Source organism: Schistocerca piceifrons, chromosome 1 (assembly GCF_021461385.2).
Source record: "Schistocerca piceifrons isolate TAMUIC-IGC-003096 chromosome 1, iqSchPice1.1, whole genome shotgun sequence".
NCBI classification, from domain to species: Eukaryota; Metazoa; Arthropoda; class Insecta; order Orthoptera; family Acrididae; genus Schistocerca; species Schistocerca piceifrons.
In genome coordinates this window covers 1,109,506,961-1,109,531,810 of record NC_060138.1, presented here as the reverse complement: position 1 = coordinate 1,109,531,810, position 24,850 = coordinate 1,109,506,961, and the positions used below count along the sequence as shown (strand labels likewise).

The 24,850-nt window shown below is 42.0% G+C and overlaps 1 protein-coding gene across 1 annotated transcript in view; it reads left to right on the top strand.

Moving 5' to 3' along the window:
- The window catches only part of LOC124801512 (caspase-1-like), a 114,910-nt gene that overhangs the window by 42,407 nt on the left and 47,653 nt on the right, over nucleotides 1-24,850 (top strand). Inside the window, exon 2 of the mRNA XM_047263079.1 lies at nucleotides 20,926-21,194. Within this exon, the coding sequence (XP_047119035.1) occupies nucleotides 20,927-21,194 (268 nt within the window). The 5' untranslated portion in view covers nucleotide 20,926. The remainder of the gene's footprint in view (nucleotides 1-20,925; nucleotides 21,195-24,850) is intronic.

Sequence of the window (24,850 nt, the reverse complement as noted above, 5' to 3'; positions counted from 1 at the left end):
GACTACTGAGGACGCCGATGTGGAGTACCTGGCAGTAGGTGGCAGCAAAATCGCCTAATATGAAAAACGTATGTTTTTGGGTGTGTCCGGATACTTTTAATCACATAGTGTACTTCTCTTACCACTTCAGGCGCCTTCAGCGCCACCAGACAGCTATGTGTTTGTTGTCAATTCTAAGAAGGTACGAATTTTAACAGTAAACCATACCTGATGATAAAAGTCACTCTTGTAGCGGCTGTCATTGGAAATGAATGAGCAACTCCGTGATCTTTTCACACTTACTGGATGAATCTGTTAAGAAATGCGATGCACTTCGTTGAATCTTCTATGTCAGTCCTATCTGATACAGTCCCAGATTGATATGCAATATTTAAATATCGTTCGTAGCAGGGCATCCTGAGATACCTCTTTCCTGTTGATTCTTCCAATGACTCAGTTTGGCATCTGCCTTATGTTAGTTAGTTTTACGTGGTCGTGCCACTTTAAATCGCTCCGTACTCGTAGACCTAGGTATTCAAACGAAGTGACTGCGTCATGATTATTCTGCTATCTCGTAACCATGTAATAATGGGTCTTCCCACCTATTTATGCACATTAAGCCATTGTTGAGGATCAGCTACCAATCCCTACACCAAGCGTCAATCCTCTATATGTTTTCCTGAATTTCAATACCATACAGTCCTCGAGGTTTGAGGCTTCATCCGCAAGCAGCCTCATGGAATTTACAAACTTATCCACTTAATCATTTATATACATTGTGTAAAGTAATAGTTCTCTGAAACCACCTTCGTGTGTGCCCAAAGTTACTTCTAGGTCTGAAGATCTCTCGCCGTTAAGAATGACACGCAGTACACCCTCGTATTTTGCTCACTAAGCAGCAGTGGGGAACTGTACTGAACGCCTTTCGGAACCCAGGAATGGCAGCATCAACTTGGGCGCCTGTTCTACTACTTTCCGAGTCTCGCTAACGAACAGAGCGAACTGGGTTTCACAAGATCGTTGTTTGCGCCCTCCGTGTTGATTCTTACAGAAGAGGTTTTCTGTTTCCAGAAGTACCATAATGCCTGACCATAAAACATGTCCCCAAATTCAGCAAAAATCTGATGTCAACAATATATGACTACTGTTTTGTACGTCTGTTCAACTATCCTCCTTGAAAATGTAAATGATCTGCGCATTTTTTTCCAGTCACTAGGAAATTTTCGCTCCTCCACTGACCTATGGTGTACTGCTGCTACAAGACGAGTAAGTTCTTTGGCGTACTATATGCAGAAGCGTATGACATCAGATTCTGTAGCCTTTCCTCTGCTGAGCGTTTCCAGTCAAATCTAGATATGATCTACAAGCTTGCTTCCATCAGGAACTGCGTGCTCTACGGCCGTATTAATAAGATCCAACATAGGAGGAAGGGTAGCATTGGTCGTAATAAAAAAAAATTAAAAAAAAAACAGGTTACCGTGAACGACGTGAGATGTTGTTGTTGTTGTATTCTTCCGTCCTGAGACTGGTTTGATGCAGCTCTTCATGCTACTCACGTGAGATAGGACGTTCATATTCGCAGGACACTTATAATAGCATGTTCTGTAGATATGATTAGCATTTGAACCGTGTCGGCCTGAGGGTTCAAGGACAACACCGATTCGTGAAGTAACGCCGCCTACCGGTAAAATATGTTTGCGACTCTCGTTGTCGCTATAATCCGAAGGTAATGGATCAGTGTGAGTTGAGCACACGTGCACGATGCCTCGCCGCAGACGTATCCGCGATCCGTACCGTCGAATCAGTGAGACTGAAAGAGGACACATTACTGGCGTGAGGGAATGTGATGCATCCATCCGGAAAATTGCTGCTCGTGTGGGACGAAGTGTTTCAGCAGTGCAACGGGTGTATGCAGAGTGGTTCACGGAAGATGGTACAACACGACGAGATGGGCCAGGTCACACCAACCAGACCACACCCCGAGAAGATCGACACCTCGTCCGAATGACATTGCAGGATAGATCTTCTTTCTCTGCCGCTCTGACGCAACAGTGGAACACTGTAATACATCGTAAACTATCAGGGGTCACAAACCGTCGCCCTCTATTACGACTTCGTCCACTTCTCAACCTACCATTGACGAATGTACAGAAACATGCTAAATGACAATGGTATATAACGACGTCACACGTGACAGGAATGACATCATATAGTTGAAGATAGTAACTGTTCTCGAAAGAACAGGTACCATTGATCATCGTGCCGCTTCTCTAAAATAAATGATAATTAATTGAAACCCTCAGCTGCCGACAGGTTTTGTTGATACATCTCGATGGGGACAGCTGAAAATGCGTGCCCCGACCGGAACTCGAACCCGGGATCTCCTGCTTACATGACCGACGCTCTTTCCATCTGAGCCCCCGAGGACACAGATGAATAGCGCGACTGCAGGGACTTATCCCTTGCACGCATCCCGTGAGACCCACATTCCCAGCTGTTCACAATCTACATACGTAATGTTCCTAACTGATATATTGGCCCTCCACTCATTTTTTCAATTTAATACTGTCAAGACCCGCCACTTTTTCGACCAAGTTTTAATCTGACATTTGGCATTACATTGTATTTTAAATTGTTTTCTAAGAGTGATGATTCTTCACGCGGAAATTGTATTTCAGTCTTATTTGAAGATATATCAAAAAAACTTATGATCTGACTTTTGAAAGCCATTAGTAACAAAAGATTTTGGCACAGTTAAAACACATTGAACCTTAGCGAATTTCTTTTCACAGCTACTGTAAATACGATTTGTACTGTTATCTTACCCATGGTTAGTAAAATCCCAGACATATCAGCCTGATAATTTAATTCATAAGAAAACTTTTTGTAAGTTATAAGTGCAGTAAGAAAGCTTTTTCATTTAGTCTGTTTGTCATCTTGCAAAGAGAACTGATATTTTTCGGAAATTACTTTTTGTTCTATGCTCTTAAAAGTTGTTGGTTCTTTCATACACTGCCTGAAGGTTCAGAATGGCTTTTACGTGACTAGGTTACAATCCCATTTCTTCACAACGCATGTTATAAATAATTACTGTACATTTGTATAATAATTTTCCTCTTACGTCTTTGTACTTTGTGACAGCATTGCATACTTGACCTAGGAAAAATCTGACAACCCGTTGACTTATTACAACGGATGTAGATTTCAACTGCAGCATAGTCATATTTAGTGCATACCTTAAAATGACTTCCATATTATTATACTACATCCTCGTACAAAATACAGAAAAAATATATAACCAAAAGAACTGGTGGCTTGCCCACGTGGGTATACACTGCTGAGCCAAAACATTATGACCACTAGCTTAATATCTTGTTTGCCCGTCTTTGGAACAAAATGTATCACTGATTCTGTGTAGCAGGGATCCGATAGTTTGTTGGTAGGTTTGTGAAGGTATGTGGCGTTAGAACTCTACGCACAGGTCATGCAATTCGTGTAGATTAGGTGCCGCTAATTGCATACGCGGTGATCGCACCCGATAGTGACCCAAATGGGTTCGATAGGACTTATATGAGACGAATTTGGTCACCGAGATATCAACGTGAGTTCACTGTTAAGCTCCTCAAACCACAGTGGAACGGTTCTGGCCCCCAGACATGGACAATTTTAAGGCTGAAAGATGACATCGCTGTAAAAATTGTTTTCCATCACTACGGTTCCGAGAGTACAGAAAATGGGAATAGAGATCAACATAAACATTATTTCCACCCTTTTTGAAACCTTTTTGAAAACCACACATTGCATATTGTACCACCATACAGCGAGACGTTCAGAGGTAGTGGTCCAGACTGCTGTACACACTGGTCCTCTAACACCCAGTAGCACGTCCTCTTGCATTGATGCATGCCTGTATTCGTAGTGGCATACTATCCACAAGCTCATCGAGGCACTGGTGGTCCAGATCGTCCCACTCCTCAACGGCGACTCGACGTAGATCCATCAGAGTGGTTGGTCGGTCACTTGGTCACTTCGTCCATAAACAGCCCTTTTCAATCTATTCCAGGCATGTTCGACAGCGTTTATGTCTGGAGAACATGCTGGCCACTCTAGTCGAGCGATGTCGTTATCCTGAAAAAAGTCATTATTAATAAGATGTGCACGATGGGCGCGCGAATTGTCGTCCATGAGGACGAATGCCTCGCCAATATGCTGCCGATATGGTTGCACCGTCGATGGCATTCAGGTATTGTACAGCCGTTACGGCGTCTTCCATGACCACCAGCGGCTTACGTTGGCCCCACATAATGCCACCCCAAAACAGCAGGGAACCTCCACCTTCCTGTACTCGCTGGACAGTGTATCTAAGGCGTTCAGCCTGATCGGGTTGCCTCCAAACACGTCTCAGACGATAGTCTGGTTGAAGGCAAATGCGACAGTCATCGGTGAAGAGAACCTGATTCCAATCCTGAGCGGTCCATTCCGCATGTTTTTGGGACCATCTGCACCGCGCTGCATGGTGTCGTGGTTGCAAAGACGGACCTCACCGTGGACGTCGGGGGTGAAGTTGCGCATTATGCAGCCTATAGTTCACAGTTTGAGTCGTAAGACAACGTCCTGTGGCTGCACGAAAAGCATTATTCAACATGGTGACGTTGCTGTCAGCCATAATCCGTAGGTAGCGGTCATCCACTGCAGTAGTAGCCCTTGAGCGGCCTCCGCGAGGCATGTCATCGACAGTTCCTGTCTCTCTGTATTTCCTCTATGTCCAAACAACATCGCTTTGGTTCACTCCGAGACGCCTGGACACTTCCCTTGTTGAGAGCCCTTCCTGGCACAAAGTAACATTGTGCACTCGATCGAACCGCAGTATTGACCGTCTAGGCGTGGTTGAAGTACAGGAAACAAGAGCAGTGTACCCCCTTCCTGGTGGAATGACTGGAACTGATCGGCTGGCGGACCCCATCCGTCTAATAGGCGCTGCTCATGCATGGTTGTTTACATCTTTGGGCGGGTTTAGTGACATCTCTGAACAGTCAAATGGACTGTGTCTGTCATACAATATCCACAGTCAACGTCTATCTTCAGGAGTTCTGGGAACTGGGGTATGCAAAACTGTTTTGATGTGTGTATAAAGGGATACAGGTGGTTCGCAGCTGTCAGCGTGTTTTCGATTACTACCACACTTTCCATACAAGCGCAGGTGACTGTCTTCCGTAGCGTAATACCGCTCTCACCAGCTTGCGCCCGTGGCGTCGCCGTTCACCTCGATGACGGCATTGGTACAGCCGCGCATCGGCCTAGTGCAGGAAAAATGTGCTCACCTGAAGAACTCATACATTTTCATTGATCGACGGTCGACTCCCGATGTTCCCGTGCCCACTGCAATCGTAACTGACGGTGTCCTTGGGTCAACCTGTGAACACGTAGGGGTGGTCTGCTTTGGAGTTTCCGAAATTCCTTCACCAGGGAAGACGAATGGAATATTCCAGAATTTGAAACACGAACAGCTGCTAGCATGAGTTTCTTAGAAGTAGATACCTTAGTGGTTGCGAAGCAACTCAGATCGCTTGATACGGGCAAGTCTTCAGGTCCAGATTGTATACCGATTAGGTTCCTTTCAGATTACGCTGATGAAATAGCTCCCTACTTAGCAATCATATACAACCACTCGCTCACCGATAGATCTGTACCTACAGATTGGAAAATTGCGCAGGTCGCACCAGTGTTTAAGAAGAGTAGTAGGAGTAATTCATCGAACTACAGACCTATATCATTGACGTCGGTTTGCAGTAGGGTTTTGGAGCATATACTGTATTCAAACATTATGAATCACCTCGAAGGGAACGATCTATTGATGAACTAATGGCCGCTATCGACAGGGGATCTCAAGTTGATTCCGTATTTCTAGATTTCCGGAAAGCTTTTTACACCGTTCCTCACAAGCGACTTCTAATCAAGCTGCGGGCCTATGGGGTATCGTCTCAGTTGTGCGACTGGATTTGTGATTTCCTGTCAGGAAGGTTGCAGTTCGTAGTAATAGACGGCAAATCATCGAGTAAAACTGAAGTGATATCAGGTGTTCCCCAGGGAAGCGTCCTGGGAACTCTGCTGTTCCTGATCTATATAAATGACCTGGCTGACAATCTGAGCAGTTCTATTAGGTTGTTCGCAGATGATGCTGTAATTTACCGTCTAGTAAGGTCATCCGAAGACCAGTATCAGTTGCAAAGCGATTTAAAAAAAGATTGCTGTATGGTGTGGCAGGTGGCAGTTGATGATAAATAACGAAAAGTGTGAGGTGATCCACATGAGTTCCAAAAGAAATCCGTTGGAATTCGATTACTCGATAAATAGTACAGTTCTCAAGGCTATCAATTCAAGTAAGTACCTGGGTGTTAAAATTACGAACAACTTCAGTTGGAAAGACCACATAGATAATATTGTGGGGAAGGCGAACCAAAGGTTGCGTTTCATTGGCAGGACACTTAGAAGATGAAACAAGTCCACTAAAGAGACAGCTTACACTACACTCGTTCGTCCTCTGTTAGAATATTGCTGCGTAGTGTGGGATCCTTACCAGGTGGGACTGACGGAGGACATCGAAATGGTGCAAAAAAGGGCAGCTCGTTTTGTATTATCACTTAACAGGGGAGAGAGTGTGGCAGATACGATACGCGAGTTGGGATGGAAGTCATTAAAGCAAAGACGTTTCTCGTCGCGGCGAGATCTATTTACGAAATTTCAGTCACCAACTTTCTCTTCCGAATGCGAAAATATTTTTTTGAGCCCAACCTACATAGGTTGTCAAAGTCACTTATCTCAATGGACTTCGCCATTTGCAGCCAATATCTTCGGTATGGTGATCCCCCGTCCGTGTTTGCTCCAGTTATACACTTTTGTTACCGTGTCACTTGCCAACATCGCGTTGGGAAGTAGTCATAACGTTTAGGCTTATCGGTTTTATCGCATCTTATCTTACGTAGTATACTGGTTTAGCTACTTTACTTATGAGTCTATTTATCACACCTGTTTTGCTCTTCTGGCGGTTTTAACCTTCTTGGCTTGTCCCATTGCGCCCTTTTATCTTTTTCGCTTTCACACTGCAAGCTTACACTCTCATTCTTTCTTATGCTCTAGGATGGTGGATTTTGAGCCAGTGTGACAGTGTAATGAAAACCACTCTCGTCCATCGTTGTCCTTCATTGAACTGCTCTACATGCTGCAGTAACCGTGACACATTGTTGGCTCCGGTATCTGAATAAAATGACAGAAATTTTGAAAATAAAAATTAGTAAATCAGTATGGTTCTTTTCTGATTGAGCAACTGAACAACGATCATTGTTGACGGTGGCACGCATTCTCTCTATTGCATCTGATACACATGTAAAAAGACTGCGCGGCCAGAGTGGCCGAGCGATTCTTGGCGCTACAGTCAGGAACCGTGCGACCGCTACGGTCACAGGTTCGAATCCTGCTTCGAGCATGGAAGTGTGTCCTTAGGTCAGTTAGGTTTAAGTAGTTCTAAGTTCTAGGGGACTGATGACCTCAGATGTTAAGTCCCAAAGTGCTCAGAGCCATTTTGTAAAAAGACTCCAATGATTTCAAAATAAAGCTGGCTCCTGAAGTTTTTATCATTTACGAATCGTCGTAATTTAACACCACCATCATTTCTGTGTGTGGGGCCTGTATCTTACAAAAGCGAGAGCAGTAGACTCGCAGTTCGCAGACAGTGGCCAGATCAAATGTAGTTTACGCTTGCTCAGAATTATATAAGCCACTGTTAAATGATCCGCAAATAATATAAGGAATGCGCTTTGCTTACAGCAATGGCGGAACACAAATTTCATTCTGCATATTAGTCTCTTTACCATGATCTGATGACCTCACAGTTACAGGTTTTCTGAAACAAATATTAGAAAAAATTATAAAGCAAGTATCAGTTAATAATTACAGGGAGTACATATCCTTTTAAATGGAACATAAATATAACCCATTGTGACAGATTTAATTCTAAATCAAACTAATTCCATTACAGAGAGACTTAACATAAAATATGTCTTTTCAGTTCGATGGAGACAACAGAAACGAGTATAGTTTGTTGAGAGGAGCTTGGCTTCCAGCTTACGTTTTGCAATAAAGCACTTGAAAATACAATTCCTCCGATTCGTTTCAGGCATAGGCTGATTTCACTGTTATTGCTTATATGAATTCACAGCTCATAAACATTTTATTATATTTTTTATAGACCACATGAAACATTTCCTTACGGAAAGAGCGCACATTCGCACAAGAAAATCAATCTGCAATATTTTTTTATATTTAAAAGTGATGATTTTCTTAAAGCAATCCTTTAGCTGATGCACTGAAATGTGCCCTGCCTGCACTTCAGTATATCGATCTGGCCAACGGATTAGGTCAGGTTCTAACGTTGGTTTACAAATGTTATATTCGGCGCTGGCAATAATTCCAGAGGTACTTCTGGACTGTGCAACTGTGGTTGCGTGACTACTGTAATTTCTGCTGGTAGATGGAAGATTGGTCCTGTTATATAGCATCTAGACCTGCTGATTGATAAGCCACTACCCTTCAGTTGAATCCATCTGGCCTCCGTGAGCTTGCACTGCTCGTAACAACTAGTCAATACTACCATGTCACCACAAGTATAGCAAATCCAATGAAAAGCTGCTTGCTGGAAATGCACTTTAGGTTCCACGATATCCCTCACACTATCTTGTCCATTCTGTTTGGCTAAGAACAACTGTAACACGCATGTGCTCAAGCTAATTTGTTTAACTCTTGTCGGACCTACCGTGATCTTCCCCCTTCAACGATCTGTAGCTCCTTCGTCGTTATTGTGTACTTGCAGCCATCTTCCGATGTTAGTAATGTTCCACGGATTTCAATCTACACGAACTCCTCAAGGGCTGCCCCCCTGACTGGGTATGTGTGAATGGCGTAACACTTCAGCTGTATATGTCTTCCTGTTACTATAAATCGAAAGTGAACTCACAATCGTGCCCGGTCAGTTTTCGCTTTTAGTGATGCTATGCGGGGATAGAAGGGCACGTTGTGTCTACTGGGTTCCATAATCAGGTATAACTCAGGCGGCAGCTTTCTCCATGCTGTCTATAACACTCACAAGTACTGTTCAGACGACAGAAAATTAGCACCCAGTTATCCATGAAACACACGATGTATATCTTCTTCCAAGTTTAAGACTACCCCTCATGTGCCCCATAAGCTATCTGATAATACTTGTAATAGCCTCCTCACTACAATTAGCTTGCGCATTACTTCTACTCATGCTTGCAGCACTCACAAAATCCGATTTATCGTGTCCTCCGGTTTCCTAGCGTAATCTATTACACTACTTGACGATTTCCGTAATCACCATGTGTTGTCAAGCATTTCACTCTCACTGTCTTTGTAACCTGCCACGGTTCTGGCTACTTATTTCCCTCCGCCAGTCTACTTACTGCTCGCACAGTTTTTCGTTTCATTCTCTAATATCACCCTCGCATGTGTATGGATAGTGAGAATATCCTAGCAGTATTCTTGCAAATCCTAAGATGCAATGAGAGAAGAAAGTTAGATTTACTCCAATAAATGTAACTGTGAAATGGATTTTTGATCATGTATTACTTACGGTTACTCCTGTAAATACACCTAAACCTGCGTACATTACACTTAGTGCCTCGCAGAGGGTCACCGAACCACCTTCGCGATAATTCGGTTTTATTCTACCCTCGAACAGTGTGCAGAAAAAACGAACATCTATTTCTTTCCATGCGAGCTCTGATTTTACTCACTTTGTTGTGGTCACCGTTTCTTCCTACGTAGGTCGGCGCCAATAAAATATTTTCACATTCGGAGGAGACAATTGGTGATAGAAATTTCGGAAAAATTCCCACCGCAACCAGAAACGCCTTTGTTTTATTGATGTCCACCCCACATCCTGTTTCATTTCCGTCACGTTCTCTCCCCTATTTCTCGATAATACAAAACGTGTAGCCCTTCTTTGAACTTCTTCGATGTATTCAGTTAGCCTTTTCTGGTAAGGATCCGAGACCACGCAGCACTATTCCAAAAGAAAACGGACAAGCGTAGCGTAGGCACTCTCTTTAGTACATCTGTTGCATCTTCCAAGTGTTCTGCCAATAAAATACAGTGTTTGGTTCGCCTTCCCCACATTTTCTGTGTGTTCTTTCCAATTTAAGTTGTTCGCAATTGCAATTCTTAGATATTCAGTTGCATTTACGGGCTTCATATTTAAATGATTTATCGTGTAACCGAAGTTAAGCGGATTTCTTTTAGTACTCATGTGGATGACCTCACAATTTTCATTATTGGGCTCAATTGCCAATTTTCACACCATACAGATAACTTTTCTAAATTGTTTTGTAGTTTGTTTGAATCTCTTGATGACTTTATTAGACAATACACGACAGTGTCATCTGCAAACAACCTAAGACTGCTGCTGTTCAGATCGTCTCCTAAATTGTTTGTATAGATAAGGAACAGCAGAAGCCTATGACACTACGTTGAGGAACGCCAGAAATCACTTCTCTGGTACTTGATAACTTTCCATCCATTACTACGAACTGTAGCCTCTCTGACAGGAAATCACGAACAATTTGAAATCCCTTGTCAGTAGCATTCAATACTTCGTTTGAGTAAAGAGCTAGTGGTGTTCCACAAGAAAGTTGTTTCTAAATCGGTGTTGACTGTGTCTCGCTTGACTGTTTCCTCGAGGTAATTCATAATGTTTGATCACGATACATGTTCCAAAATCCTGATGCATATCGATGTTAATGATGTGGATCTGCAATTGAGTGGATTACTCCTATTGCTTTTCTTGAATGTTGGTGTGACCTGTGCAACTTTCCAGTCTTTGGGTACGAATCTTTCTACGAGCGAGAGGTTGTATACGAGTGTTAAGTACGGAGCTATTGAATCAGCGTAGTCTGAAAGAAGCATAATTAGTATACAGTCTGGATAGGAAGACTTGCTTTTATTAAGTGATGTAAGTTGCTTCACTACTTCGAAGATATCTACTTCTAAGTTACTCATGTTGCCAGCTGTTGTTGATTCGAATTGGGAAATATTTACTTCGTCTATTTTGGTGCAGCAATGTCAGAAGTCTGTGTTCAGTAACTTTGCTTTAGTAGCACTGCTATCGATAGTATTTCCGTTGCTATCACGCAGAGATGGCATTGATTGTGTCTTGCTGCTAGAATACTTTACATACCAGCACAGTCTCTTTGGATTTTGTGCCATGTTTCGAGAGATAGTTTCGTTGTGGAAACTGTTATAAGCATCTCGCATTGAAGTCTGCTCTAAATTGCGAGCTTGTGTAAAAGATGCCAATCTTGGGTATTTTGCTTTCGCCTACATTTGACATATTGTTTTCGTTGTTTCTGAAACAGTGTTCTGGCCTGTTTTGTGTACCACGGGGAATCAGCTCCGTCTATTCTTAATTTATTTCGTACAACTCTCTCAATTGCTGTCGACACTGTTCCTCTGAATCTAAGTCACGTCTGCTCTACACTTATATTGTTAATTTAGAAGGAGTGGAGATTGTCTCTCAGGAAGGCGTCAAGCGAATTTTTGTCTGCTTTTTTGAATAAATGTATTTTTAGTTTATTTTTGGAGGATTTGAGAGTTATGATATTCAGTGTCGCTACGGCAAACCCGTGTTCACGAATCGCATTACTCACTTTGATGCTCATTAGCTCAGGACTGTTTGTTGCTAAGTGGTCAAGTGTGTTTTCACATCTGTTTTCTGTTCCAGTAGGTTCATGAACTAATTGTTCGAAATAATTTTCAGACAATACGTTTAGCACAAAATGCGTATATGTGGATTTAAACATGTATTTTCGACAACATATCGAGGGAAAATTTGAAGTCACCATCAACTTTGATTGAATAGGTCAGGTATGTGTTTGAAATTAGAGTCAAGTTTTCTTTCAACCTTTCAACAATTGTATCATTTGATTTGGGAGGTCGGTGAAATGATCCAATTATTATTTTATTCCGGATGAAAGGAATGACCTCTACCTATACGAACTCACAGGAACTATCTACTTCCATTTCGCTACAAGATAAACTCCTTCAAAAAGGACCAAAGACGCCACTGCTGTCTTTAGCCTAGCCTTTCTGAACACCATTAGGTCCCTCGCAAAAATTTCGGCTTAACTTATCTCCGGACTTAGCCAGCTTTCAGAGCCTATAACGAAATGAGCACCAGTGCTTTCTATTAGCGTTCGGAGCTCTGGCACTTTCCGAGAGCAGTTAAGACAGTTTACAACTGTTATACCGATTGTTCCTAGATCTAAGTTCTTCCTGCGTTCGACTTGCACCCATTGAGACTGAAGCCTTTCTATGTTTCCCCCAGACCCTCTAGCCTAAGAAACCGTCAAGTCCACGGCACTAACCCCCGTTACACGTGTAGCCACCTCCTGCGTGTAATGGACTACTGACTTATTTAGCAGAACCCGAAACCCCACCACCCTTCGGCGCAAATCGAGGAATGTGCAGCCTACACGATGACAGAACCATCTGCGCCCCTGAGTCAGACCTTCCACTTGGCTCAGTACGAGAGGTCCACAATCGGCCCTCTCAACTATGTCACAAATGGAAAGATCTGCTTTCATCTCGCAAGCAAGACTGGCAGCCTTTATTACTTCTGATAGGCATTCGAAACCAGAGACAATCTCTTCCGATCATTGGTACCGACGTGAGCCACCACCTGCAGGTGGCTGCATCCTGTGCTCTTCGTGGCATCTGGAAGGATCCATTCCACATCTGGATTGACTCCACCCGGTATGCACACAGAGTTCACACTGGTTTTTTTCCAATCCTTAGCAGCCATTTATCTGATGGACCCCATAACACGCCTAACATTGGAGCTCCCAACTATCAATAATCCCACCCCCTGTGACTGCCCGGGTCTCGCAGGCTGAGAGGTTTCCTCTGGAAAAGGACAGGCGACTGCATCTGGCTGAGCGACAGTGTCAGCCACAGACAGCACCTGGAACCTGGTCGTCAGACTAACCAGGGAGTCCTTACTATCCACCCCCTGGGAAGTCTTTCACTGCCTGCCACGCCCCAAGGCGACCTCCCACTCGACCACAGGTGAGGGGGTCAACATTAATGCGAGCAGTAACAGGGCTGGGCACCAGTGCGGACCCATCGGCAGACTCCACCCGGTATGCACACCGAGTTCACACTGATTTTCTTCCCCTCTTAATAGCCATTTCCCTTTTTGACCCCATAACGCACCTAACGAACTATCAGTTTAATAAGTCACAGCTGCAAAATACTAACGCGAATTCTTTACAGACGAATGAAAAACTGGTAGAAGCCGACCTCGGCGAAGATCAGTTTGGATTCCGAGAAATGTTGGAACACGTGAGGCAATACTGACCTTACGACTTATCTTAGAAGAAAGATTAAGAAAAGGCAAACCTACGTTTCTGGCATTTGTAGACTTAGAGAAAGCTTTTGACAATGTTAACTGGAATACTCTCTTTCAAATTCTGAAGGTGGCAGGGGTAAAATACAGGGAGCGAAAGGCTATTTACAATTTGTACAAAAACCAGATGGCAGTTATAAGAGTCGAGGGGCCATGAAAGGGAAGCAGTGGTTGGGAAAGGAGTGAGACAGGGTTGTAGCCTTTCCCCAATGTTATTCAATCTGTATATTGAGCAAGCAGTAAAGGAAACAAAAGAAAAATTCGGAGTAGGTATTAAAATTCATGGAGAAGAAGTAAAAACTTTGAGGTTCGCCGATGACATTGTAATTCTGTCAGAGACAGCAAAGGACTTGGAAGAGCAGTTGAACGGAATGGACAGTGTCTTGAAAGGAGGATATAAGATGAACATCAACAAAAGCAAAACGAGGATAATGGAATGTAGTCAAATTAAGTCAGGTGATGCTGAGGGAATTAGGTTAGGAAATGAGACACTTAAAGTAGTAAAGGAGTTTTGCTATTTAGGGAGTAAAATAACCGATGATGGTCGAAGTAGAGAGGATATAAAATGTAAACTGGCAATGGCAAGGAAAGCGTTTCTCAAGAAGAGAAATTTGTTAACATCGAGTATAGATTTAAGTGTCAGGAAGTCGTTTCTGAAAGTATTTGTATGGAGTGTAACCATGTATGGAAGTGAAACATGGACGATAACTGGTTTGGACAAGAAGAGAATAGAAGCTTTCGAAATGTGGTGCTACAGAAGAATGCTGAAGATAAGGTGTGTAGATCACGTAACTAATGAGGAGGTGTTGAATAGGATTGGGGAGAAGAGAAGTTTGTGGTACAACTTGACTGGAAGAAGGGATCGGTTGGTAGGACATGTTTTGAGGCATCGAGGGATCACAAATTTAGCATTGGAGGGCGCCGTGGAGGGTAAAAATCGTAGAGGGAGACCAAGAGATGAATACACTAAGCAGATTCAGAAGGATGTAGGTTGCAGTAGGTACTGGGAGATGAAGAAGCTTGCACAGGATAGAGTAGCATGGAGAGCTGCATCAAACCAGTCTCAGGACTGAAGACCACAACAACAACAACAACGCGCCTAACATTGGAGCTCCCAGCTATCAATAATCCCACCCCCTGTGACTGCCTGGGTCTTGCAGGCTGAGAGGATTCCTCTGGAAAAGGACAGGTTACTGCATCTGGCTAAGCGACAGTGTCAGCTACAGACAGCACCTGGAACCTGGTCGTCAGACTAACCAGGGAGTCCTTACTTTCCGCCCCCTGGGGAGTCTTTCACTGCCTGCCACGCCAGAAGGCGACCTCCCACTCGACCACTGGTGAGGGTCAACCTCAATGCAAGCAGTAACAGGGCTGGCCACTGGTGCGGACCCATCAGCAAACTCCCGAGTCATGTTGGACGTCCGTTGGATCCCCACAGCTGGGCCACAACAGTGGTGGCCATTCACTGGAGCCTCAAGCTGTGTAAATGAAGCCATACCATCTCAAAAACCGTTTTGTAGATTTTGCCCACAGCATCCCACCGTCCCCTCTTCCATGTGTACGCGCCACAACTTCCACTACCCATCTTATTTGTTCCTGTAGTTGCTCATAGGATGTATGCAGCTTACTACACCCGATTCAGCACCCCTTGCCAAAGTCAGTTGAGTACTTTTCCCAAAGTTCTCACGTTATTCCGCATTTCCCTTCCGTTAAAAATCACCTTCAGCGCCACTGATGCCTAGTAAATATGATGAAATGCATACTGCAACAGGGGCTAATGTCACTCTTCCCCCCCCCCCCCCCCCTCAGAAGGCAACTGCTGCTAGAAATCCCATTAAATATAACAAAAATAACGAAAAAAGTATTTGTGTTAAAATAAGTAATTCACTACAATCTTATATACGAGGTAATATATAAATATAAGAAACGAAATCTGTAACAAACCCCCTCATATCCTTGATCTTAATATATATGGTACTTCCTGCATAGGCTCAACCACATTTTCTTGTCTCTTCCTCTTATTCCTTCTCCTCATGTTATTCTCTGACTCTGCCATAAAAACTCTTGGAACTGAGTTCAGACTATTTCGAAAAGGTCGTAGATGTTCAAAATACCCTTCTTCTCGTTAACTAATGCTTTAGGTTGACTCGTGAAGTAGCCTTCACCACCTGATACCTTGTGATGAACTTCTTCATCCTCTCCTTCAGCCTGTGAGGAGCGGATAACATCACCCAGTGCCCTAAGTTAAGCTGCAGTGAATTGCCATATGTTTCACTGATTCCTCCTGCTTCTCTCAAGCCTTCTAATTCGTCTTCTGTACTCGTTCTCATTCTTCTTGTATTTTATTCTTCGTGTTTATGAAATCGAATGATGATGCTACTGCCCGTACATCAAATCATATGGGGATAACCGAGCATTCGCGTGTACTTTTCAGTTATACACGAACCTAAGATATGTATCCAAATCAAATCGCTGTGATGTGGCATCACATAGGACCAGCATTTTTCTGATTGTTCTATGAACCCACTACATTCTGTCCTTAGCCTTTGGATGAAGAGGACTAGTTCTTAACTTCTTCACATGCAACAACCAACGCAGCTCCTTCAATAAGACCAACACGAAATTCGTGCCATGGTTGTGGTCAGTGTACTTGGATCTCCAAACTCAATTATCCAGTTGTTAGCCATTGCTTGTGTTGGTGTCACTGACAACATACCGAGGAAAATGATTTATCATTGTTAATACAAATCAGTTTCTTGCTGGTATATGATTTAATGGTTCCAGTACATCGATCCTAGGCAGTTTAGTTGATTTTGATGCCTTCAGTACCCTCTGCAATGGCACTTCCCTGCGATTCAAATCTGTTCGCTGCACACTCTCCAAGCAGTTCCTCATAGATGGATCCACATCTGGGTGATTTCATCTCAAATCATACAGCTCATGTCAACTCATGGTCATGAATTTCTCTGAAAAAATATATATTAGACCTCTATATCGTTAAGTGTTAAAAAATAAAATATATTCGTTTTATCCTAATTTTCGTAAATGTTATGACCTTTTGAAGAATGTTTATTTTGTAAATTACTCTTAAAACAGTAGAGAACAAAAAAAAAACAACTAATGAACCAAAAGTACTGGGGGCATGGCAGATGTTTTGCTATAAAGCTCCCTGTTAGTGTGTTGAAATTTATTTAACCCATATACCTAAAGGGGTCCTTTAACTTACAAATTTAAGACGAAAAACGAAATTTAAATTATTTTTTCCAATTAAAAACTTTTTCTTCTAATTTAGAAATTCACAGAACGCTAACTTTTCTGATATATTACCAGATACTACTGACGTAATTATAAACAGTATCTTCCCTGCTCCACCTGTCTGTATTATGTAAATATTTATTACTAAAAATGTAAAAAATTGCATTTTTACGAGTTTTTACGAATTATTTACTAGAAAATCCATATCCGAAAACTTTTGAGAATTACGCTAAATATTATTTGGTTAATATGTTAGTAGTCAATGCAAACCAGTAGGCAATATTTTTCTGTGCAAAGTGTTAAAAAATTTTCAATATTCTGCATAATTCGCAACACTGAATTTCTAGTGTAAAATATGCATGTTGGTAACACTGTTTCCAGCGCTCTTCTGTTTATAACAAACGATTGAGAACTTGCACATGAATCGTTATGCATTGAGTTTTGTGTTTGTTTTGAACTTTTTGTTAGATACAGTGTCAGTGAGAAAATACAGTAGTGAAAGAGTGAAATGTATCGACTATGAAAAAAGACACAGGAAGGTGGTGTTTAAGAAAAGTGAAAAACGCTTCACAATTGTTGGAAATGTGTCAGAGGTATTGCAGAAATATCTTGGTCCTCAAGTAACGGTATTATCATTACATCAATCGTGCAGGAATTGCTACACTCATCACAAGAAGAAATTCAGTGACGACTCACCTGGACGACCCCCATCACCCAAATGTGTAACTGAAGAAGACATTGCAGATGTTTATATTTCTGGGTGTGAAGTTGTTGATGTGTTGAATGTTAACGTTTCTACTCTAGCTCCAACGATATCCCTCCTTAAAGGTCCAGGAAAGATAAGATGCACAAGAAGAACACGGTATGTAAAAAGAAAAGTGCAAGAAAGTGAAACAACTTTGAACAGGCAACATTTTCAAAACTTTCTGAAGTGTATAATGTAGATGCACTTGGTGCAGACCCTGAATATAGTGATATGTGCACGAAATGTGATGTGTGGTTTCAAAACCTAAATACTTCTATCCCAGAAGCCACTTGTACTGAGAAGGTACAGTTACTGACACTGATACCAGGTAGCTACTCTAAGCAGTAGATACAGAAATACATAGCCACTTCCTCACATTATTTGATTTCAAAAGCTTGTAAAATAAGCAATGAGAAAGGTATTAGGGCATGCCCATATTCTAACTGTGGGAATCCGTTGCAAGACGAAATGTTTACTGTTGCTCTGGAATATTACCTAAGTGATGACAAAGATTGCAACAGGCGAGGTAGTAACCAGGCATATGTTATCTCTGTTAGTGAAAATGGTGAAGAAGTTAAAAAGGTAAAAAGACATATGACAAGATGATTCAGAAAAGCATATCTCTTAATAAAAAAAGGAGAACCCAAATTTGAAAATTGGTCTCACAGATTTCTACTCCTTATTACCAACATGAGTAAAATGATAGGCAGTGAAAGAAGTATGCACATTTATTTACTGCACTAATTGGAAACTTATTTCTTTCGCCGTAAGTAATGTCGCAGAAAAATAGCACACAGAGATGGACCTGACGCTTATATGTATATGTGAAGAGCCGCAAGATAAATGATGGTTTCAGGAGTACGTAATGTGTCCTGGTGCTTAAGTGATGACTGTTGAAGCATTACATCTTCAGGATCCTGTCAATGACGTAACTTATGCACTCTGGGAGAGAGGAGAGTTGGTGAAGCAGACAGTAGGACGAGATAAGTTTGTTACAGAGGTTAAGCATTGTGTTGTGAAAGGAATAGCTCATCATCATTTTTGGGGGATTCAGAGACAGATCATAGCAGAAATAAAATCAGCCACATCCCAGAATACTAATACATTAATTCTTCATTTCGACTTTGCTGAGAATTGGTCTGTTGCTCAGAACGAAATTCAAAGTTACCAGTGGCACACATCACAGGTATCAATATATTCACGTGTTGCTCACTTCCTTGGAATATCACACTGTTTTGCTATTGTCAGTGACGATCTCATTCATGACAGTGCACATGATGCTACGCTGTCAGCGTGATAATTGATGACACAGTGCGGCGGCGCGGTTCTTTCCGTCCCTTTACGACGGACCTGCACCTACCTGTGAACATTGTCTCAACAGATCATCAGAAGGGAAGCCGAGTGAAACCTACTGTACTTCGACGTGAACCGGGCTGCAATTAAGGTCACTAATCTACGTTTCGGGAGAAACACGAAATGAAAGGTTGGAAATTTCGTCCCCAATTAATATATTCTGAAACTTAGGTGAACAAGTATCACTGCCAAGCCTGTGCTAGTCTTAACACAGTCACTCACAACCCCTTTCACTCACGTTAGCAAGTTTATGGCGTTGCGTTTCCCGAAAACGTAATAGCTACAAAAATCCTGATTGTTTTTGATTGATAATGCTCGCCAAATATTAAGTCTGTCGGTTCCAAAAGCAGTCACAGTTTTTAGCCACCGACCTGCTCAATACGCCACGCGGAATATATGTCTTTTCTCGTCACAAAATTCACTTAAAAATTCCGAAATTTCTACACATACATCGGAATAATTATGCCGTCACTTTCTAACACTTTTGATGTATGAAACACTGCTAGATCCGGCAACTTATCATTTCCATCGGAACTACTACTGCACACGTCCGATATCTTTCATGGCTACGCTTCCACTCTTGTCTAGAATACTCTAGGTCTTCTCTATCAGCAGAGAAATGCGCGCGAAGAATACTGCTTTACCATTGGTCAGTTTACTCAACAGCCAATAGCAAAACAACACTCTCCCGCGTCAGTCGGCGCTTTTCACCCATAGCCAATCGCAAAATAGTAAACCTCACGACTGAACTTTTTACCGACGTAATTATCTAATATGCTGAAGTTTTGCTTATGCATAAAGTTATTTACTGTTGTTATTTATACCTGAATTAACTTTCCCTTTACCATAAACTTACTTTACAAATCTATTCTACAAAAATCCTCTTTGTCCATATCCATACTTCTTCGAAATGTTCCCACACTATATCCTACTACATAACTTGTTAAACAATTATCTTCATATTAACCTTAAACCACACTAACGCATCATTCATATTGCTAAAACACATTTATAACATTTTACATACACAAAAAGAAATAATAACACTTTATGAAAATACTAGAACAGTTTATGAAAAACATTCTATTCTTTAGTGCATTCTACTGGGCACAATCGAAACTAAAATCACATTCCCCCTATCCAATATTGTCCTCTATCGGCTGATACATAAACTACGTGCGCGTCTAGTCTCGCATCACCATCTGTCACTATCCAACTCTGAGACACATCTCCAACTTAACCGCCTCCAAGGCAAGATCGTTATACGCCGCTACGCCTCAATAGCATCTAGAGGCCATGCAACAAGATTTAGTCTCCAGCATGAGGCTGTTGATGCTTGATTTGTACGCCCCATATCAACATTAGTAACAAACATGAAACTCTGAATTCGACGTTGTTTTCGTCAGTGATGAGTCTCACACTAATTATTTGGCATTCGTAAATAAGTAGCCAGACAACTTCATCATCGACCTAAATTCACAACGTGTAACTGTGCACAATCGCGAGCTGAAATAATTGGTCCACGGTTATTTGAAGAAAACGAACGGGCAGCTTCGGTGACTTCTGATAGTTATGTCCACATGATTCAGGAGCTTTTCCTGCCAACACTCAACGAAACACGCGTGGAAGATGCATGGTTCCAGCCGGACTGTGTCATGGGACACACAGCATGTGTATCAATGACTGTTTTGCGATAACTCTTCCCAGGACATCTCATTTTCTTGGGGAGGAATCTCCACTCGCCACCATGATCGCCAGATGTAGCCCCCTACGACTGGCTATTTAAAATAATTTGTTTAGAACGATTGCCCTAGGACCCTAGCCTCCTGGAGAACAACATTCCTGAAGCTGACGCCAACATATCCGTCGATATGCTGGGAAGAGTTGAACGAAACTTCCTATGATAGTTCAGTTAAAGCAGAGTATTGGCAATAATGGAAACCTTCTGCCCCACATCGTCTTGAGAACTCTGTAAATACAAAAGCTGGATGTTGTCCTTGGTGCTGTTCAAATAATTAAATACACATCTACGTTACTTTTATTTGAATGGATTTCTAAAAAGATCAAGTTGCTTTGCTCTACAATGTACAGTCACTGAATGACACCCAATTGGTTGCAGAATGATGCAAGCGCTGCCGAACCCTGGCGTCTCGAAAGACGACGAGGAGTACTTCATGCGCAATACTAAGCGTGGTTTGGCTCTCGTCTTCAACCATTATGAGTTCTCCATCCGTGAGTTCAAAGACGGCGAGTTGTACAGGCCGCCGAGAAGGGAAGGAACCAGCCGAGACAAAGACGCAGTCTTGAAGACTTTCAGGAAACTCGGCTTCGAAATCAAACCTCACGACGATAAGCGTTACGAGGAAATAAAGGAGATACTGGCAGAAGGTAAGTAAACATTTTCAGCAACATCTTAAATAATTGTTGTTGTTGTTGTGGTCTTCAGTCCTGAGACTGGTTTGATGCAGCTCTCCATGCTACTCTATCCTGTGCAAGCTTCTTCATCTCCCAGTACCTACTGCAACCTACATCCTTCTGAATCTGCTTGGTGTATTCATCTCTTGGTCTCCCTCTACGATTTTTACACTCCACGCTGCCCTCCAATGCTAAATTGGTGATTCCTTGATGCCTCAACACATGTCCTACCAACCGGTCTCTTCTTCTTGTCAAGTTGTACCACAAACTTCTCCTCTCCCTAATCCTATTCAATACCTCCTCATTAGTTACGTGATCTACCCATCTAATCTTCAGCATTCTTCCGTAGCACCACATTTCGAAAGCTTCTATTCTCTTCCTTTCCAAACTATTTATCGTCCATGTTTCACTTCCATACATGGCTACACTCCATACAAATACTTTCAGAAATGACACTTAAATCTATACTCGATGTTAACAAATTTCTCTTCTTCAGAAACTCTTTCCTTGCTATTGCCAGTCTACATTTTATATCCTCTCTACTTCGACCATCATCAGTTATTTTGCTCCCCAAATAGCAAAACTCCTTTACTACTTTAAGCGTCTCATTTCCTAATCTAATACCCTCACCATCTCCCGACTTAATTCGACTACATTCCATTATCCTCGTTTTGCTTTTGTTGATGTTCTTCTTATACCCTCCTTTCAAGACGCTATCCATTCCGTTCACCTGCTCTTCCAAGTCCTTTGCTGTCTCTGACAGAATTACAATGTCATCGGCGAACCTCAAGGTTTTTATTTCTTCTCCATGGATTTTATTACCTACTCCGAATTTTTCTTTTGTTTCCTTCACTGCTTTCTCAATATACAGATTGAATAACATCGCGGATAGGCTACAACCCTGTCTCATTCCCTTCCCAACCACTGCTTCCCTTTCATGCCCTTCAACTCTTATAACTGCCATTTGGTTTCTGTACAAATTGTAAATAGCCTTTTGTTCCCTGTATTTTACCCCTGCCACCTTCAGAATTTGAAAGAGAGTATTCCAGTCAACATTGTCAAAAGAAGTCTACAAATGCTAGAAACGTAGGTTTGCCTTTCCTTAATCTAGCTTCCAAGATAAGTCGTAGGGTCAGTATTGCATCACGTGTTCCAACATTTCTACGGAATCCAAACTGATCTTCCCCGAGGTCGGCTTCAACTAGTTTTTTCCATTCGTCTGTAAAGAATTCGCGTTAGTATTTTGCAGCCGTGACTTATTAAACTGATAGTTCGGTAATTTTCACATCTGTCAACAACTGCTTTCTTTGGGATTGGAATTATTATATTCTTCTTGAAGTCTGTGGGTATTTCGCCTGTCTCATACATGTTGCTCACCAGATGGTAGAGTTTTGTCAGGACTGGCTCCCCCAAGGCTGTCAGTAGTTCTAATGGAATGTTATCTACTCCCGGGGCCTTGTTTCGACTCAGGTTTTTCAGTGCTCTGTCAAACTCTTCACGCAGTATCGTATCTCCCATTTCAGCTTCGTCTACATCCTCTTCCATTTCCATAATATTGTCCTCAAATACATCGTTCTTATATAGACCCTCTATATACTCCTTCCACCGTTCTGCTTTCCCTTCTTTGCTTAGAACTGGGTTTCCGTCTGAGGTCTAGATATTCATACAAGTGGTTCTCTTTTCTCCAAAGGTCTCTTTAATTTTCCTGTAGGCAGTATCTATCTTACCCCTAGTGAGATAAGCCTCTACTTCCTTACATTCGTCCTCTAGCCACTCCTGCTTAGCCATTTTGCACTTCCTGTCGATCTCATTTTTGAGACGTTAAATATTTAAAAATAAAAATTTACGCATCTTTTCGAATATTGGGTTGGCAGTGATAACTTTAAAAGTGACCGTAACAGTTTCAAGACAAATGTTGATTTCTTTTATGTTGGAAATGAAGAGCTTCACCTTCGCCGGCAGAGTAAGAGCGTTAAATGGCATCGTTAGTGAAACGACTACATAAAAAAGGAGAGAGAGGTAATGTAGACAATTATGAAATAAAATCTTTGAATCCAGTGTTTTCGAAAGTTTTTGACACACGACGCATAAGGGACGAATGCCACATCTCAGGACACGTAATTTATTGGCAGGCTGGAAGTTTACCTTCGAGGAATTAGCATTTACAGGAAAAGGAATTTGATGTTTTGAGTGTAAGGCATTACCAGGGCAGCACAGGAGGACAGAAGTTATTGTCTTTGATGTAACAAAGGCCTTTGTAGCGAAACAATTTTGCATAAATTGGAATATCGTAGGATAACGGAAAAACTTCGGCAATAGCTCAGATATGGGAAGAAGAAAGCAGAAAGTTCTCCTCCAGTTTAACAAACAGGGAATAAGTTTGAATATGTAAAGTGGAAAGTTGCCACAGGTTCTGTTACAGTCCGTTTTGTTAAAATAATTGTATCAATGATCTACTACTGAACCTGAGAGATGGTTCGAAACACTTTCCCTTTGCAGATGACACAATTGTTAGATGGGGAACAATATGTAAAAGATCTAAGCTGCTTACACTACGCTTGTCGCCCTCTTCTGGAGTGCTGCTGTGCGGTGTGGGATCCGCATCAGATGTGATTGATTGAGGACATCGAAAAAGTTAAAGAAGAGCAGACCATTTTGTATTACCACGAAACAGGGGAGAGAGTGTCACGGATATGATACACGAATTGGAATGGTTGTCATTAAAACAAAGGCGTTTTTCGCTGAGGCAGGAACTTCTGACGAAATTTCAATAACCACCTTTCTCCTCAGTGAAAATATTTTGTTGGTGCCCACCTACGTAGGAAGAAATGATCATCATAATAAAATAAGAGAAATCAGAGGTGGCACGGAAAGATTTAACTATTCGTTTTTCTCGCGCACTGTTCTAGAATAGAACAGCAGAGAAGTAGCTTAATGGTGGTTCGATGAACCTCCTGCCAGACGCTTAATTGTGAATTGCACAGTAATCGTGTGGATGTAGATGTAGAGCTATCTAAGAGGTTAGTCAATAACATTAGCAGGTGGCTTCCAGAGAGTAAATTAACGTCGAACTGCAACAAAAAGCAATGCTCTTCACTCCTGTAAGAGCTGAAATGTGTTGTCCCATGGTGGTCACACAGTAAAGTCTCGTATTTTAAATATTTGTGACTACGGTTAGACGAAAAGCTTTCTTGTATCACGTAAAAGAGTTTGTGCTACAGCTGAATACCGGTACTGCTATTTTCATGGTAAGAATAATCTCCACCGTCTCTGAAGGCTTCTTTACTTTGCTTACATTCACTCCATTATCTGTTACTATATTCGTACCCCAGAAGACGGCTTTCCGACAAATCTGCAGCGTCAGTTAGCGAGAATCATGTGGGCTAAGCCTACCACGAAATGCCCTCTTTCCTCTCCACTTTCTGCTTTCAAAATAAAAATTCCTAAAAGTAGAAAAATCCAGGATAGAATAATGACAGTATTATGAAAAGGATAAATTGCTACTCGCCTTATAGTGGAGATGCTGAGTTGCAGACACACGCATCAAAAAGGCCGCTAAACAAGTAAGTTTTCGGCCAAAAGGCCTTCTTCTGAAATAGACGAAATACGCACACAAACACGCACACACA